At 32.6% G+C, this 16,275-nt stretch overlaps 2 protein-coding genes across 2 annotated transcripts; one reads left to right on the top strand and one right to left on the bottom strand.

Annotated features, from left to right (window-relative positions):
• Positions 1 to 5,417: 5,417 nt before the first annotated feature.
• On the top strand, positions 5,418 to 11,181 carry LOC106125036 (uncharacterized). Its single transcript, XM_013322123.1, has 5 exons — positions 5,418 to 5,546; positions 8,114 to 9,034; positions 9,112 to 9,199; positions 9,816 to 9,969; positions 10,982 to 11,181. Exons 1-5 carry the CDS (start codon positions 5,418 to 5,420, stop codon positions 11,139 to 11,141), a joined length of 1,452 nt encoding a protein of 483 aa, XP_013177577.1. The 3' UTR covers positions 11,142 to 11,181.
• Positions 11,182 to 12,109: 928 nt separating this feature from the next.
• Dera (deoxyribose-phosphate aldolase) lies at positions 12,110 to 14,843 on the bottom strand. Its single transcript, XM_013322226.1, has 6 exons — positions 14,616 to 14,843; positions 13,937 to 14,145; positions 13,584 to 13,740; positions 12,875 to 13,104; positions 12,407 to 12,553; positions 12,110 to 12,314 (listed from the first exon to the last, which is right to left on the bottom strand). The coding sequence occupies exons 1-6, from the start codon at positions 14,641 to 14,643 to the stop codon at positions 12,129 to 12,131; spliced, it is 957 nt and encodes a 318-aa protein (XP_013177680.1). The 5' UTR covers positions 14,644 to 14,843; the 3' UTR covers positions 12,110 to 12,128.
• Between the last annotated feature and the right edge of the window lie 1,432 nt (positions 14,844 to 16,275).

Genomic DNA, 16,275 nt, shown 5'->3' with positions numbered 1-16,275 from the left:
TATTGCGTATTTTACTGTTTAATACCAAACGATTATTTTGACATTTAAATGGAAGTAATACGAACAATGTCGTTTATGTATAATTGATAATTCTGTACTAAGAATACTGAAGTCATGATGTGGATGTACTTATTGTTAAGTATACGCAGTGAAAAATGCATTTTAATGCAAAGAGTTAATTCTATAATTAATATCATACATTGTAAATGAACTATCTTTTATCATTTTAGTATCGTATTAGTCGGAAATCTCAATAAACTATTATTTTTTTCGTTGAGAATAAATTTTCTGTTTAGTATTGGCTCTGTCTTTCGAATATTACGGCTACGGATTGGTCGATGGATGTGATACGTTGCTAAATTAGAATTTAAGTCGAAATTAGCGTATAAGGAGTATTTATCATTTAATTAGCTCTAGATAGGCGTTCATAACGGTTATCCTAAGCATTTCAGTTCGCATCAATCTTTCGACTTGCCCGCAACAGTGGCCTAGCACGAATATTTGCGAGAAAATGTTCGTAATTGCATCGACAAAATTTGTATAACATTTGTACAGCGTACGAGCGTAAAACACAACGACAAGTCTTTCACAAACTTTGCCATATTTTGTCGATTACGTTACGAATACTTTCTTACAATTTTCGTGCTAGGCCCTCAGGTTATATTAACGCCGATAGTATTATTCGAATATGCGATTTTTATTTTGTCTAAGTTTGGTATTATTAAATATATGCGTTACATTTTCTATTTTCCCTTTGGTGTGCATTTTTTTTAAGTTAACACATTTAAATTAATATTGTCACAAAGCTTATATCGGTAAAAAATCAGAAAATACAAAACCTTTTTTTTACTTATGTTCTGTGATATTACTATCTATGAAAAATTTTCACTTAAAAGGTCTTTGTGTTATTAAAGTGTGTTACGTTTTAATAAATGTTTTGTAATTCAAAATTCAGATTCCTTAATTAATTGTTTACATTCATGAAATGTGTAATAATCAATAACAAATGTTATTATTTTTTACAATGTATGCCAAATCGCCTTATGTTCAATGTATTTTGAAAGCTTGAATACTCTAATGTACAAAAAAGATAAAAATGAAACGGTTAGCACTACTGACATCCTTTTGCATTTTTAGGAGACGCAGCAGTGTCTACAGTTAGCTTTAGCTCTACAGAGCCCTGAGCGAGAGTTCTATTGCGCCCTATTTTTACCACGCTTTGGATTACAGTTTATTTGAGACTGTAATCCAAAGCAGTCCTTTGGCGTCCAGGGCCCTGGACGTTGCTCAACCGCGACCTACCTTAATGCCGACCCCTGTCAGTTCGGTTGAGTTTGAAGCTGATGACGATTGTATAATACGAAAACTAATTGAGAAAGAGAAATTATTAAAAGAGAAAAAGAGAATATCCTAATCAGTATTAGGATATTTTAGGTTGCCTTGTTTCATGATAGAATTATTTTGGATGAGGTATTTTAAACCATTAAAATTCAATTTTAACATTACCGTATAATTGGATTATTATCAAAAGTGTATCTTTATAATGTAAACTTTTGATTAGCGATTTTAGTTATGATTATATTGTAAGAATTTGTATAATATAGCACTTTCCTTTCTAATACTGCATTTATGAAGTGTAATATAAAATAAAATAAATATTATTTATTAATTATAATCCTAATGTATAGAAAAATTCAGTCTAAAATGAATTAATAATTTTTTTTAAATTTCTTGAACGATTAAAAATATTATCGTATTTTTAATCTTAATTTTTAAAAGCACCTTTTAAAGATTTGTTAATTTCGACACACCAAATGAAAAATAGAAATGTTGTTTACGTGTATTGATTTCATGTTTTATATGTTTTAAACTCATCAGTTTTTATATTATTCTTTGTACAAAACTGTGGACATCGTTGTTCGAAGTGATACAAATAATAAACATTGCATTTTAAATTGGTCTAGTTCTGTACCGATAATATCCAATAAAGTGATCGATAAAATATTTTGTTTCTTTCATTTTTATTCTATCGAATGTGAAGTTTTGCATCAGTTTATCTCGGATAGTAATTATGGAACGATAATCATTTATCGTTTATATAAAGTATTGGGCATTTTTTGTAAAAATTAATGTCCAAAAAATTTCCGTCAACTCTAGACGTGATACTACAGATTTTATTCGACGCACAATTGCGTAATCCAAATGGTAGGTTTGTAATCCCAGCGATTGGTGTTTGTTTTGTACTAACAAAAAAAACAATGAAAAAATCTTTGCAAAAACTTTTTACTCTTGAATGCCTCAAAAATAAATAAAGTTGTCAACTTTTGAATATTTCAATTCGACAGGCAATTACATAAAGTTTACTTGATTAAGTTTGAATAAAATAACTAGTTTTGTTTATTAAAAAAAATCGGAATCGTGACATTTACTGTATTTGCATGCATTATTGCACGTGCTTCTATTTCGATATGTAATTAAGATACCCCAGAGGATTTAGTTTTCATGTAGACAAACCTCATAAATTTCTAGTTGTACACAACACCTTACTTTTTCGTGTTCCCGAAGGCTTCAGTTAATTATACACCTATAACAACTGCAGCTAATTTAATTCCTAATATTAATTTGCTCATCGACTGTATTTTTTGGTGATTTTTTTTTAATATTTGTTTTTTGAGATCATCATCCGTGTTTTTACTTTACCGTTCCGGGTCTGCCTAGGGCTAAGTTTGGTGTTTCGATTTTACCGATTTTCTCACACTGATATCTTGTGAATTAGGATAATAAAAATTATACTAATGTCTCTGTTTTTAATTCATTATTTGTAAAGATTTGTCATATTCTCGGCTACCTCGACTGACTTATTTTATAACCTATAAATTGTGATTGGATGGATGAAGGAATGTGAGTGACATCGTACGAGTGACTCGAAGTAAACTAACTTCTGATTTTATCTTGCTTTTATTAAGATTGCAGGCTTTACTGGTCGCATATAAAACGGTGTTCAAGTAGTTTTTCATTACACGTTTATAGCCTAGTACAAACGCTCACAAAAACAAATACAGAACAATGAAACATTTTTCAACAGAGAAAAACTAAATTTGACACAAATTATGTAGTAACACTAAGACAAGGTCTTAAAAATCGTAACCTTTATTTTAATTCCACTCTCTTTGTTTATTAAGTTTTCTGCAATAACCAAAAATAATCAATTCGCGGTCGTCGCGTCGATTCTATGTTACATTTTTGGCACATGAACTTTTCCGCAAGAGTGTTTTTTTACGCAGCTTCTAAAGAGATACATGTTGTATTAAGGTAGTTCGTATTTTTCAAGAGTTTTTAAGGGACAATTTTTTCTACTTTTCGTTCTAGTATTTTCACTTAGATCATAACCTATTAAAGGGTTCTGCTAAACTTGATTATGTTTTCTCAAAATTGTTAAATTTTACTTTATTAAGTTACAATCAATTTTAAATAAGTAACATAATGGTAATTATACGAAAAAACGGCGATAATAATGCTTCTGTAAAATATCTTAACTATTCTTTTAAATCAATGAATAATAATATGTAAACAAAAAACAAATCATATTATTTGCATTCCACAGCATCGATTCTTAATATCACGGAATTAATTACCTTTATAAGATAAATATTTTTTATATTACGCACCTTATACGTAAATAGAACAATTTATAGTTATTTCGGGATTTGGCTTACCGATATCACAATATGCTCATGCATGCTCTGGTGAGGAGTTGAGGACAGGTCTACTAAGGAACCAACGACATTAAGGTTTTCCTTCACCTCCATGTTTTCTAATGCTTTCATTCGTATATCCCTTCTAGGTATCAAGGTACCAAATATTAATATTTATGATCATAAAGATGATGCACCATTACAGATTTCGTTTCAACGATTTAATTTTGGAATTTCGTGTCGAATAACGGACTCGAAAGGGACGTATAATAAATTCGCAACTAGCGCGCAAAGCGAAAAAAGAGAATGGTTATACTATAGACGATTTAAATTTTTAAATAAGTAATTTCAACGGAACCGTGTATTGCTGATAGAATTAAAAGCGTTGCTTAAATTACGGATTAAGAAAGGAGTGATGCCCTTTAATGGTGTTGCATAGTAAAACGTGCTGGGTGAAAATTAAAATTTACTTATTTTTGCAACCGTATGGCAATATGAATGAATTCTTTAAAAGCATAATCTTAAAACAAAATAAAAAATAAAGCCCTAACGTGTTACTGTAAATTGTAAACGTTTAGTTATTATTGCGAATTCAAGAGAAACGATTTTAAGCAGTAAAATCTTTATGATAAAATAAAATTCGATCGATAATTAATAATAAATTTAAGTAAATTACATCAACGTAATTATAATCAAGCTACGCAACTCTTACCTAACTCAGTATGAAAAACAAAAACAACTACGGCAAGTGCAACGCCTTATGTATAGTTAGAAGAAGTGAGATGTCGATCTATAAAATGCAGGCGAAACAGCAGTCCGTTTTCATTAATAATTTTATAAGTAGAGTAGACGCCGGCGCAATGCCACTGCCCGACGTTTAATAAAAAAAATATTAGTCAGTGGCGTTATTAATTTTTTTTATTTTTATTTAAAGTTTATAATTATAAGACAAGTAATTAATAAATAATTAAAAATGTGGTTAAAATTAGTATTGGTAAGTTTTATTTATTTTTTACTTTAATATTTATTTTGTGATGTATTAGTCAAAAAAAATTATAGTATATTATGGTTGGCTAACGACTGTATTTACGAGTCAAAAGTACCTTTGATATAAAATAATTTAAGTTCACATGTTTATGTATATTTTATTTTTGCTTTCTACCTATGCTTGTACTGTCGAAAAAAAAACCATTGTTTAGATAATTTGCTTTTGTTGATGTTTCATTTATCATGTGTTTATTTCGCTGCAAGTTTAATAGCCTATTGCAGTTGCTTTTTTATATATGATCATGTTTATAGGAGTAAAAAAATATGAATACAATTATAATGAGATCGCTTGGCTATTGACAAGCAAGGCTTATTAGTTTCACTTTCATTTCTCTCGCGGGAACGGAGGCAGCGTTCACAAGAACTGTAACAACGGCCAGTTAAATAGGTTCTCGCGGCTTTTAATGGACTTCTGTTTACTGTATTATAAAAAGAGAAACAATTCATCAACATACGAGTCTTAAGTAATCGACAATTATGTAGATTAATTAGATGCCACTGATAGGCAACATGAATCCAACGTTTGACAGATATGTTTAGGTGCGTCTTGAACGGAATCGAACCCCGACTATTTGACGCTTTTTATCAAAGCTTATTAAGACCCGTTCAATTCAATCTCAGCTGTATAAATATTGTATTGCTGTATAGACATTTATTTTGGTTGTGAACTTACCAATGATTTCTTTTTCCGTTGAGCTTAAAGAGTGTGAAAGGTCTCTCGTCTCTATCTACAATCACTACCCGGCATTGTCTGTAGATAGAGCTAAGTATCTCAACCTGGTGGCATGTCAGCAAGATGTCAGGGTAGACAGACAAGATGACAGACAGGCGGAACATAATTTATAAGAAATCTTCGGAAAGCTGAAGTAGAATAGAACTGCGAGTTCTTTTAGTTTAGTTTTCGTACCGTGTATGGAACTTAAGGACAAACTTTATTACAATAGGTACATAAACTGTTAACATCGACCTAGTTTCTTTGTAGGGCAAACACTAAACTTTGTAAATCGATCCTCGATATCGATACGCATTTTGCGGCGTGACTGAACGCTAATAAAGATATCGATGGCGACGGTCACCAGTTGATGCGAAGAGACATCGCTACTCAATTCCTCACTTTCTAGGACAGTCCTAGAAAGTGAATATTCGCACTGTTAACCCCGACCACAAAATGAACCTGGGCAATTGTAAATTTTTTACAATTGATTCCAAATAACATTTCAGTCAGAAACATTATTTGATACTGGAATATTTTGGCGACTCAATATTCGATTTAATAAGAACATATTTTTGTATTAAGCTCTAAAGAAGTTTTAATTTCATTTAAAAAGCTTAAAGTTTTTGCTAAGTGCTGCTGAGTAATGTGGTTTACGACGAATGTCCACTTCGATTCGAACCCATTACCTCACCATTGTTATTTCCTACGATCTATATATTGGATCGAAATGTGTCGGATTTTTGTAATGAACACGCTCAAAGCACTGCTCTTAAAGCGGATTCTGTCAATTATTATTGCAAAAAAAAATTATCTAAAGATATCATTCACCCTCATTTAAAATGATATAGTTACGTATCTCTAGGTACACGTAGGTTTACCTTCATATGGCTATGTTTTTCTTTTCAAGAATTGTAGCGCGTATGGTAAGAATTTTATTATTTATTTACGACACGTCTGTCGTCAATAGAATTTTGTGGGGTACATAAGTAGATTAGGATCACATTTCTCGACGAAATAAGATTAGGTTACTTCAGTAAAAGATGACATTGACTCTGTTACCTGTTTACTTGAAGTGCTATCTGTTTGATTATATTTTGTACTAGATGTCGCTCGCGACTTCGTCTGCGCTGAATTAAAGAAAATCATAATAAGTAGTAGCCCATGTGTTTTATCAGACTATGTTCAACGTGTGTGTTAAATTTCATAAAAAATCTTGGAGCCGTTCGGGAGATTCCTTCACACAAACAACCATCCATACAAATTTTCGTATTCGCATTTATAATATTAGTAAGATTAAGATTACTATACGCTACGTTTACAAACGTAACCCAATTCCGTATACTGTGGTAAAAATTATAATTAACTGGATAACATTGCTTCGCTTTAGATTGTTTCAGTATTAAAAATAGTTTTGGTTGGGTGACATATGACGTTGAACAAAAACGATCGTTATAGAACATTTCATGTTTTTATCATTGGACATGTGTGAAATTATATTGCGCTTTTCCTTTTCTGATATTCAGTCGCATTTGAAATATATTATATTATACGATAACTTATAAATAATTACTTCTTGCATAATAACTGTTAATACTGTGAACAGTAACACGCATGAAAACAAAAATCGGGTTTCTATTTAACGTGTGGAAGTACGTATTTAATAGTTAGTCCTCCGGCTTAATTTATCGTCTAAGATAAATACATAGATTCATTCTTTTTCCTGCACTGAAAGTGGCTTTATTACGTAGAAAATATAACGAGCGTATGGAGGCAGGTTTGGTGGAGTAGGAAAGAACATCCGGTCTCATTTCCGCGAGAAACTGCCAGTTCGTTGATCAGTGTACAAATCGTACATTCGTCCAGAGAATTATGTGATTAATAGCTTTAATGTTCTTAGGTATATTGACACGTGTTCGTTTTGTACTAATTTTATATCTTACAAATATTATATTAAGATGTATGGATGTTTGAAGGTATCTCCAGAACGGCTGAACGGATTTCGATTAAATTTGGCATACATACAGAGCATTGTCTGGATTTAGACATAGACTAATAATATTTTTTTTTTAAATTCCGCGCGTACAGAGTCTCGGTTGACAATTAGAATATAATAATAGTAAATTCAAATTATCTTTAATTGATTAAAATACCTCAATACACCTTTTTAAATTACTCGAAGAAAACGCTTCTGATATAGATGGTTCCCTAAATATTTATAGATCACTTACTTTCAGTATCCACTTAAACATAAAAAGTTATGTCTAATTGAATAATAAAAGAAAGCTTAACCCACTTTACCAACTTACTTTTAGATTGTCAAGTAAAAAAAATATTCTAACAGTTGTCAATAACCTCACTGGTTCATTTCATTTTTTACATGATGAAGAGATTTTTTTGTTTTGACACACTTTTCTTCGTCAGATGATTACGAAATTTACGTAATAGAAAATGGACTTTTGATTTTTATTTATTTATTACGTCTGTTGATGAATGTTGCCCAATTTTAAATGACTACGTCCGTACTTAAACAATGTCTCCGAATGCTATTTAAAAAGTAATTTGTTATAAGCCTTTACACGATATACATAGAAACATTGATATCGTATAGTTTTGTCTTGACTATTCTGAATTAAAAAAATTACATTTCGCTTTTAAGGGTCTGACCGCAGTATTATCAGTAACTTCGATAAGAGTTGAAGTCGACAACGAAGAGCAAAAAGATAACACATCAGACCATCCCCCTACAGAACATTTGCATGAGCCAGTCTACTTCGAGAATCTTGAAGACAGAACATTTCTTATTCCTCACGAACCTGAAAAGCGTGCTCAAGTTATTATAGATGGAGCACCGAAGCTGGCTACGTATTTGCTACCGCCGTTGACTGGGAAGCAATCAGACTATCAATACCAACAGGTCCCTCCTGGTGATCAAAGCGACTGGTATCCAATGACGTATTTATCACAAAATTCTCCCAATACAGTACCAATCATACTAACGGAGATGAATGAAACTGAAGCACTTAAAATAATAAAGAACACGCGACAGCAAAAAGAATTACAACACGAACAATCATCTGTGCCAACACCATCCACGGAATTGCAACCCCCGGCTCCGGACGCACCCAATGACTACATTGTTACATCTCCTGCTGAAGAATTAGAATATCCTAAGAATGCTATTCAAAAATTGAACGGCCATAGAAATTTAGAACATCAACGACTCACGTTCAATGGCGGCCAAAATAGATTTCTACCTCACTTCCAAAGTCTGTATAAAGAAAAATTGATCTTGCCACAAATGTTACCATACAGCGCACCGCTAACTAAACACAAAATACCGACGAGATTTTACCCGAAGAAATATTCTGATGGATTTAAACCGATTCCCATTCCGATCTCTAAATATGTCGAGGATACTAATGAAGATGAAATTCCTAAAGCGAAGCCACAGAAACCTTTTTATCCGATGTTAAGTACAAACGACGAATACCAAACGACGCCGGATGAGAAAAAAGTTTATCTTTTTGAGGAGGCCGAAAAGAAGCGCAATTTACAAAAAGAAAATTTAAATGAAAAGGTAATAAAGTGAAAAGGAGGGTTATATATAAAGTATTTTCCAAGGACACAAATTCATAACTTACTGTTTTTCTGCAGGAGTCTTTGGCAGACAACAACAAGGAGGATATAAAGCTGCCGACCGCAGAGCAGCAAGCCTCGGCGAGCCACAACACATATCCTGAACGTAAGTAAAACTTAACTATAAAGGTACATTTTTATCTAAGTCTACAGTTACAAATCAGTTTCTTCCATAAAGATACTTACGATAAATAAATAAATCGATCACGGCAAAATATTGGGTAGATCGAAAAAAAGTGACTAATTTAACGCTCATGACTTTCTGTGTAATTTATGTAGGTTTAATCGAGATTTGCTCAATTATCCAACGACAAAAAGTTCTGAATGAAAACGAACGTGCTCTTGCGCTGATTGCGTTTCATAAACGACACAATTTTTATATCACACTAACGAAAAACAAAACAAATTATAAAAGCTTTTTGTTCTGTAAAAAATTTCTGAACTGTTTTTTTTTTAGAGCAGTCCTATTTCTCCACGGATAGACGATACTTGCGTGGCAGCTATTAAAAAAAATATTGTGTAAACAAGTTCTAGATTTATAGAATAGTAGAATAAAATATTAAATTGCGAATTTATTATGGTTATTTTACTTTACTTATCTTGAATGTTTACTTTTTATAAAATGCGACATTTATCGTCGAGAGAAAGTTATGTCACTTTACAACCGGGTACTGCATTCAATGACCAGTATTACGTGGTAATCAATTGGTGATATAATGCAGGTAGTGTTTATTATGGATCGGGCGAGCAGAACCAGCGGCCAGCATCGCAGCCCGCGCCCCCTGTGCCTCCCGCGCCCGCCGAGAGAACAGAGTTCCGCATGCACGGCATGAAAGGCCCGCATAGCTACCAATTCGGATACGACACCGGCAAAGGGTAAATTATCCATACAACATGCACTTCATTACATGTAAACTTGTAAATCGCGTAGTTCACACGTTGTAAAGTGATCACTTATGATCACCTGTAATTGACAATATTTCAATTAATGTAACATATTATGTAGATGTTTTATAAGCCTTGAGGTTCCAATTTCAGAAAGGAACAACTAAGTACTTAAATATGGGTGAAGATGATGGGAGGTTGAAAGGAGGAGGAGTACGACCTTAGCGTACAACATCTTTAGCCTTGTGGCGATTGTCTTTAGAGTTAGATTGCGAACAAAGCGTTCTTGTCTTAACATAATTTAAGCAAGAAAATTATATACTTTGCCTACAATGTCACTGGAAAACGAATAAGTACTAATTCAGGCAGTATTGTAGACTAACTTCGAGTTTATTCTTTTTTCGTTTATTGTGCTTTTAACAAAAGTACATCAAAGGTTTTTCTTTTTAACCTTTATCCGGCTTAAGCTAAGATACGCCGCCCAATGTCGAAAGGTCGACTGAATCTTTAGTTTTTCTTGAAAACTGATCGGATAACCACAAACGTATCAATTCTTTGCAAGTTTGGGCTGTATTATCGAACTTTAAATTGAACGAACGCCATTTTCATGAATATTACCTAATCTCTAATCTCGCTTCACCTTTTAAGCGACTTGTTTACATATAGAAAGTAAACACTGTTTGCAATAAGAATCTAGTAGATTGTCATTGTTACTTTGCCATCTACATTTCGAATTCACCGAATAACAATTATTTTTATGACTCTATAATACTAGCCGTCGCTCGCAGCTCCGTATTTGTTCTTCCAGGCTATGTTCTACATCTATGGCGAATATCATCAAGATCCATGCAGCCGTTCCGGAGACACCTTAAAACAAACATCCATCAATCTAAACATTCCCATTTATAATATTATTAAGATTTGTCTTTTAAAATATTTAACGTACATCTTAGGTATAATAATTATCATTAGATTAAACTAACAATGTTATTCTGTGTTTCAGTAAAAATCGTCAGTTCCGATACGAGGAACGTGACAATGATGGTCACGTGCGCGGCCACTACGGTTACATGGATAGGCACGGCAAGCTGAGGGTCGTCAACTACGACGCAGATCCCGTACACGGTTTTCGAGCTGAAACGCCTGTGGAAAAAGAACAGTAAAAAGCGCCTGTAGAAAAAGAATAGTAAATTCTATTTCTGAAAATGATACAATCTAAAGAAAGTTTTGCAAAGTAATTCTTACATTTTTTCGTCTGATTGACATGGAAACTTCCGAATTGATTTGTACAAGGATTAATATGATGGTAATTTTAAACAACTGTGACCAAAAGCCATATGAAGTAAATATTTTGTTTTTGCAAAGAAAAAAAAAACATGTTAAATAGAAAGCAAATGTAGAAATGTACAATTGAGGAAAGTTTAGAGCAGTGCCGATAAACCCCGATTTAAAAGTTAAGCCGTTAAAAGCTTTGACCGTGTTATATATTAAACAAAGTTTTGGGTCTACGCTTACGTTAAAATATTAGGTGTTAAACAATAAATTGTTTTGTAGCTTGTTTTTTTTATTAAATGTACTCATATTAATTTATTAAAAAAAACACATAACAGATTAAAATAAATTCATCGCAATCGCATCAATTAATATGAATGTCTCTCCAATTTTAAGGAATGTACTTTACTCCATTATCGTCGCATGTCAAAACTTTTAAATGTTGCCAATTTAAAAAAACAAGGCAATTTGTTATTGTTATGATAAATAATTTATTGTTATGTAGATTTATGGCGATAGTATAATAAAATGTTTAATAATACTTATGAATGATTTTTTTTACTTTTTTTGCAATGCATTTTATTTGGAGTTGCAAAATTATAGATATTTGCATTTGCAGATACAAGGTAAAATATAAGTCTTATATATATAGCATTTTTATTCAAAATAAAATGTATAGAGAATAACAATTGTATATAAACATTTCATATAATGCAAATGGAATAAAGTTTTACTTAAAACTAAAAAGTATGTAAAAAAATAAAAATATTATATGTGAACAGTGTACACATGAAAGATTTCGTACTTCTTAAATACTATTTTCATATTTTTTTTTCATAAACTTCACTCCTGAGGTTGCACCACCTACATAATTTATATCACATCTTCGGGATTAACTTGGTACAATCATCGAGAGATTTCACGACAACATCAAGCAGACTTGACGCTCCGATACGGAACAGATCTGGTGTAATCCATTCGGGCCCCAACTCTGTGTATACTAGAACCAGCCAGTTAATGGCGTCTCTCGCTGTCTTTATACCACCAGCCGGCTTTAAACCCACCTGTATAAAAAAAGCACTTAATAACACAAATTACCAACAATTTTAATATTTTTTCTGGTTACAAATTACAAAACAATAGACAAAATTGATACCTTGACACCTGTCAGTTGGTAGAAGTAGCGTATAGCACGGCACATCACTAGACCAACTGGTAGCGTCGCATTCACAACCTCTTTGCCTGTTGACGTCTTAATAAAATCAGCACCGGCTAACATAGATATCAATGAAGCTTTGTACACCTGTGTAATAAAAATAGCTATAGATTAAAAAAATTAAAACCAAAAACTATTGTTATTAAGGGGGCAAATAGGACCCTTTAGCCAATGGACACATGCATACATAGTAATAAACAAAAATATAAGATTGCAGAAATATATTAATGAATAGCTGTCACCTGTGACTCCTTCTGCGCGGTATTAAAAAAAACTTTATTAGTAGCTTATGTGTTCTTCTACATCTATGCTAAAGTTCAGGGAGATCTGTTGAGCCATTCCAGAAATACATTCTAACAATCTAAGCTTTTGCATTAATAATATTAGTAAGAAGTAAGTAATGCTCACATTTCTATAGGAACCAAGTTCACCAACTCCAAGAATAACTTTTAAGTGTGCAGCACCGCAAGCTTGTCTCATTTGTACCACTTCATTGTACAACTCATCCCATTTGCCCGTCAACACCAAACTGCGGTCTAATACCACATCAATTTCAGTCGCCCCTTTACTGACTGCAAATGTTATCTCTTGCAGTCTACTCTGCAATGGGTACAGTCCAGATGGAAAACCTGTTGCAACTAGAAAAAAATACAATCAATATCATTACAATCCCCTGATGTAAAGAGTTACACATCTTATGGGATCACTATATGTGATGTAACTCTTTTCATCAACCTAATCAATTGAAGGGAGTCTTTAACATCTTTATAACTGATACTAGTTGTAGCCCGCGACTTCATCCACATGGAATAAAAAATATTTTTATTTAGTAGCATATGTGTTCTTCAGATTATGTTTTACTATGCCAAGTTTCAGGGGCATTTGTTGAGCCATTTTGGAAATACCTTGTAACAAACATCCATCCATCTATCCAAACATTCAAATTTAGAATATAGTAGAATTGTATGGTTTAAAAAGGTAATTAGTTTGATATCATGCTGCTTTGAATTTTGATCACATTGTTTTAGTGATGTATTAATTTGTTCCTAATATAACTTTGATAATCATACTTTATGCTTAAGTTAAATAAAAGAATTAAGCAGTACAAATGTTTTACCTGATGCTATTTGTATGGTGTCAGTCAATCCCATCTGTTTTATAATGTCATAGGCATCAGGTACTCTTGCAGGGTACACACAAACTGCAGCTGTCGTAAGCTTGTTATTATCAATGCCCAATTTATTTAAAATATCTTGTTTTATGGGATTCGCAGCCTATAAAAAATTAAGCCACATGGTAAAAAATAACCACATATTTTGCATTCTTACTCACAGTTATGAAACATTACTTAAAGCTATAGGCACTAAGAATATAAAATGCATACAAATGAAACAAATAAAAGAAAATGTCATGAGAAAAGAACTTCCAATGATAGCTAAAACAATATAATAATAATTTTATACTACAAACCTTCTGACACAATCTTACAACATTAGACCTAGTGTCGTCTCCAGATAAAGTAGTCAAGTCAATCACAGATATAACTCGTAATAGCCATGGTTTCATTGTTTCATTTTCCACTACAGGGTAATCATTTAATATACATCTAATTTGTTTTTCCACAGCATTTTTGTTGACATAAACATTCTTTAAGAACCTCTCCGGAATAGTGCTCATAGCTGTAAGAAACAAATATTTTAAAGTATTTATTTTAGAACCAAATTGTGGGTTCTTTTAATGAACTTATTATTTTGTTGATAGTAAAACTTGTTAAAATTAAATCATTAGTGTTAGGTTGAAAAAGCTAAAACTTATACTGAAACTTACAGGTTAAAATTAATAGAACTAGATATAATGTTTTAAGTAGGGTTGGCGACCGGCTGATAGAGATGTATGGAGGAGTAGTACATGCTGTGCCGACCCTCGATAGGGATAAGGACAGGTTGATGATGATGATGATGAGGGTTGGCGACCGGCGGTAAAAATTAAGCCAAAAATTTAAGGTTTATAAAATGTTGTCCTCCGACCCACGTGTATGGGATAAGGTCAGGGATATGAAAATGATGATGAAATATATAGAATTATCTTTTTTGTTCTAGTTTTAGATAGGTAATTTTATTTATTGTTATAAAGGAAAAAATTTACTCACGCAACGTTTTATTACAATCACCAATCATACTTTAAATTCAACTTGAATGCAAATATTCTAGAAATTATTTTCATATGCGAGACCTTGACACCAAGTACCTAACGAAAATAATGTGTTTCTTATCAACACACAGTGTGAACAAGAGGAAACATTTGATTTCTCGATCTTTAACTTTTGATATCAATTTAACAAAGTTATTTATCGTTTTTATTTATAAAACAACATTTGACAGTTCTGTTTGACAGCTGCCAAGACGTCATTGTCGCCTGTTTTTTTAATCACTGCTGGCAAATTGCAATCTGGCTTTTCGGCACCGAGAAACCTTTAAAAAAATGCCATTTATTTTGTTGTAAATCATGATTCAGGCAGAGGATCGCATATTCTCGAAGGCATTGGGGGAAGCCTATTTCCTGCAGTAGGAATATAAACACTGGCAAATGACGATTATGATTATGATGGAGTACCTAGAATAAGTCTAATGATTTCCGAAGTATGCTAGAAAAAGACAAATATATATTATTTGAATAAAACTTAGTTCACAAAGATTTAAGACATATTTAAAGTTGATTTCGTTTAATAGATTTCCTTAGTTTTTAAGTCATACGAGTTTAAAGTGACGAAACTTTATTTTTCCTCAAATAGTTCCTAAAAGACCGTTACGCAAACCTTTATGCAAATTGGCCGTCAACTAGAACACTAATCAAATGATGAATGCTGCGTTCCGCACGATTTATTGGGATCTCCGATCAGTTTGTTTTTAGGAGATTGCGCTATAAATATTTTAGGAACCCATTTCGAGGGCCGAAGTAAAACTCCGGCTTCGACGCAATGTTTTGGAAGATTTGCAATAAAATTAATCTTACTTAATTCCTGTTTCATTTATTAGGACTATTAGTTCCCATGTTGTAGAGCGGATAGCCCGTATCCTTTGCACATTTATTATTTTGTTTAATGTATAAATTTTGTTAACCGCAAATTTTGCTTCCACAAAGTGACAGAGTGGAAGCCCACAGGAAGACGTGACGAACTTTGCAACTGTTGAAGGTCAGATTGATTTCTTTGAATTGGATTCTCTCGACTCTCGAAAACTAATAGCTATGTACTTTCTTTCGAAATTATCGCAAATGTTCCATATATTAGCGGCTAAAATTAAGCTATCGCCTAATCTGGATGCTATTGAGGTCTTGTATGGAATTTGTCTTTAAGAACTTCTGCAGCACTGCATAGTGCAGATGTAACGAATGCTTCTTAAGGTTATCCAAATGGTTCAAGAAGTTAATGTCTTCAAGTTTTCGGTAACCACGAAGTGTACGATAGAGTTACACAAAGGCACGAAAATAAATTGTGCGATAAAAGTTTTCTTGTGTATTTCTTGCAAAATTTCTTTAAAAGAGTTACAGTCTCTGGGGAGGTACAATGAATACGCCGGCTAAAGTGGCTTCAGGCTCGACGACTATTGTAAAAACATGTCTTTATTCAAAAGCTATTGTATCAACTTTTAGGGCGAGCGTTTCTCTCCTTCTTTTCTGTAATACGAGTATAATGTAGAAGCTAATGGACTTACGGCAACTGTTTTTAAAATAATAAAAATGGAAAACATGGTCATTTGACTTCGATTAAAATTTAAAAGTCAGTCACTTGATATAGATGTATAAAACTG

Source organism: Papilio xuthus, unplaced genomic scaffold (genome assembly GCF_000836235.2).
Source record: "Papilio xuthus unplaced genomic scaffold, Pxut_1.1 DF825928.1, whole genome shotgun sequence".
Lineage (NCBI taxonomy): Eukaryota > Metazoa > Arthropoda > Insecta > Lepidoptera > Papilionidae > Papilio > Papilio xuthus.
The sequence above is the reverse complement of the archived record's forward strand: the minus strand, read 5'-3'. Positions and strand labels throughout refer to the sequence as shown.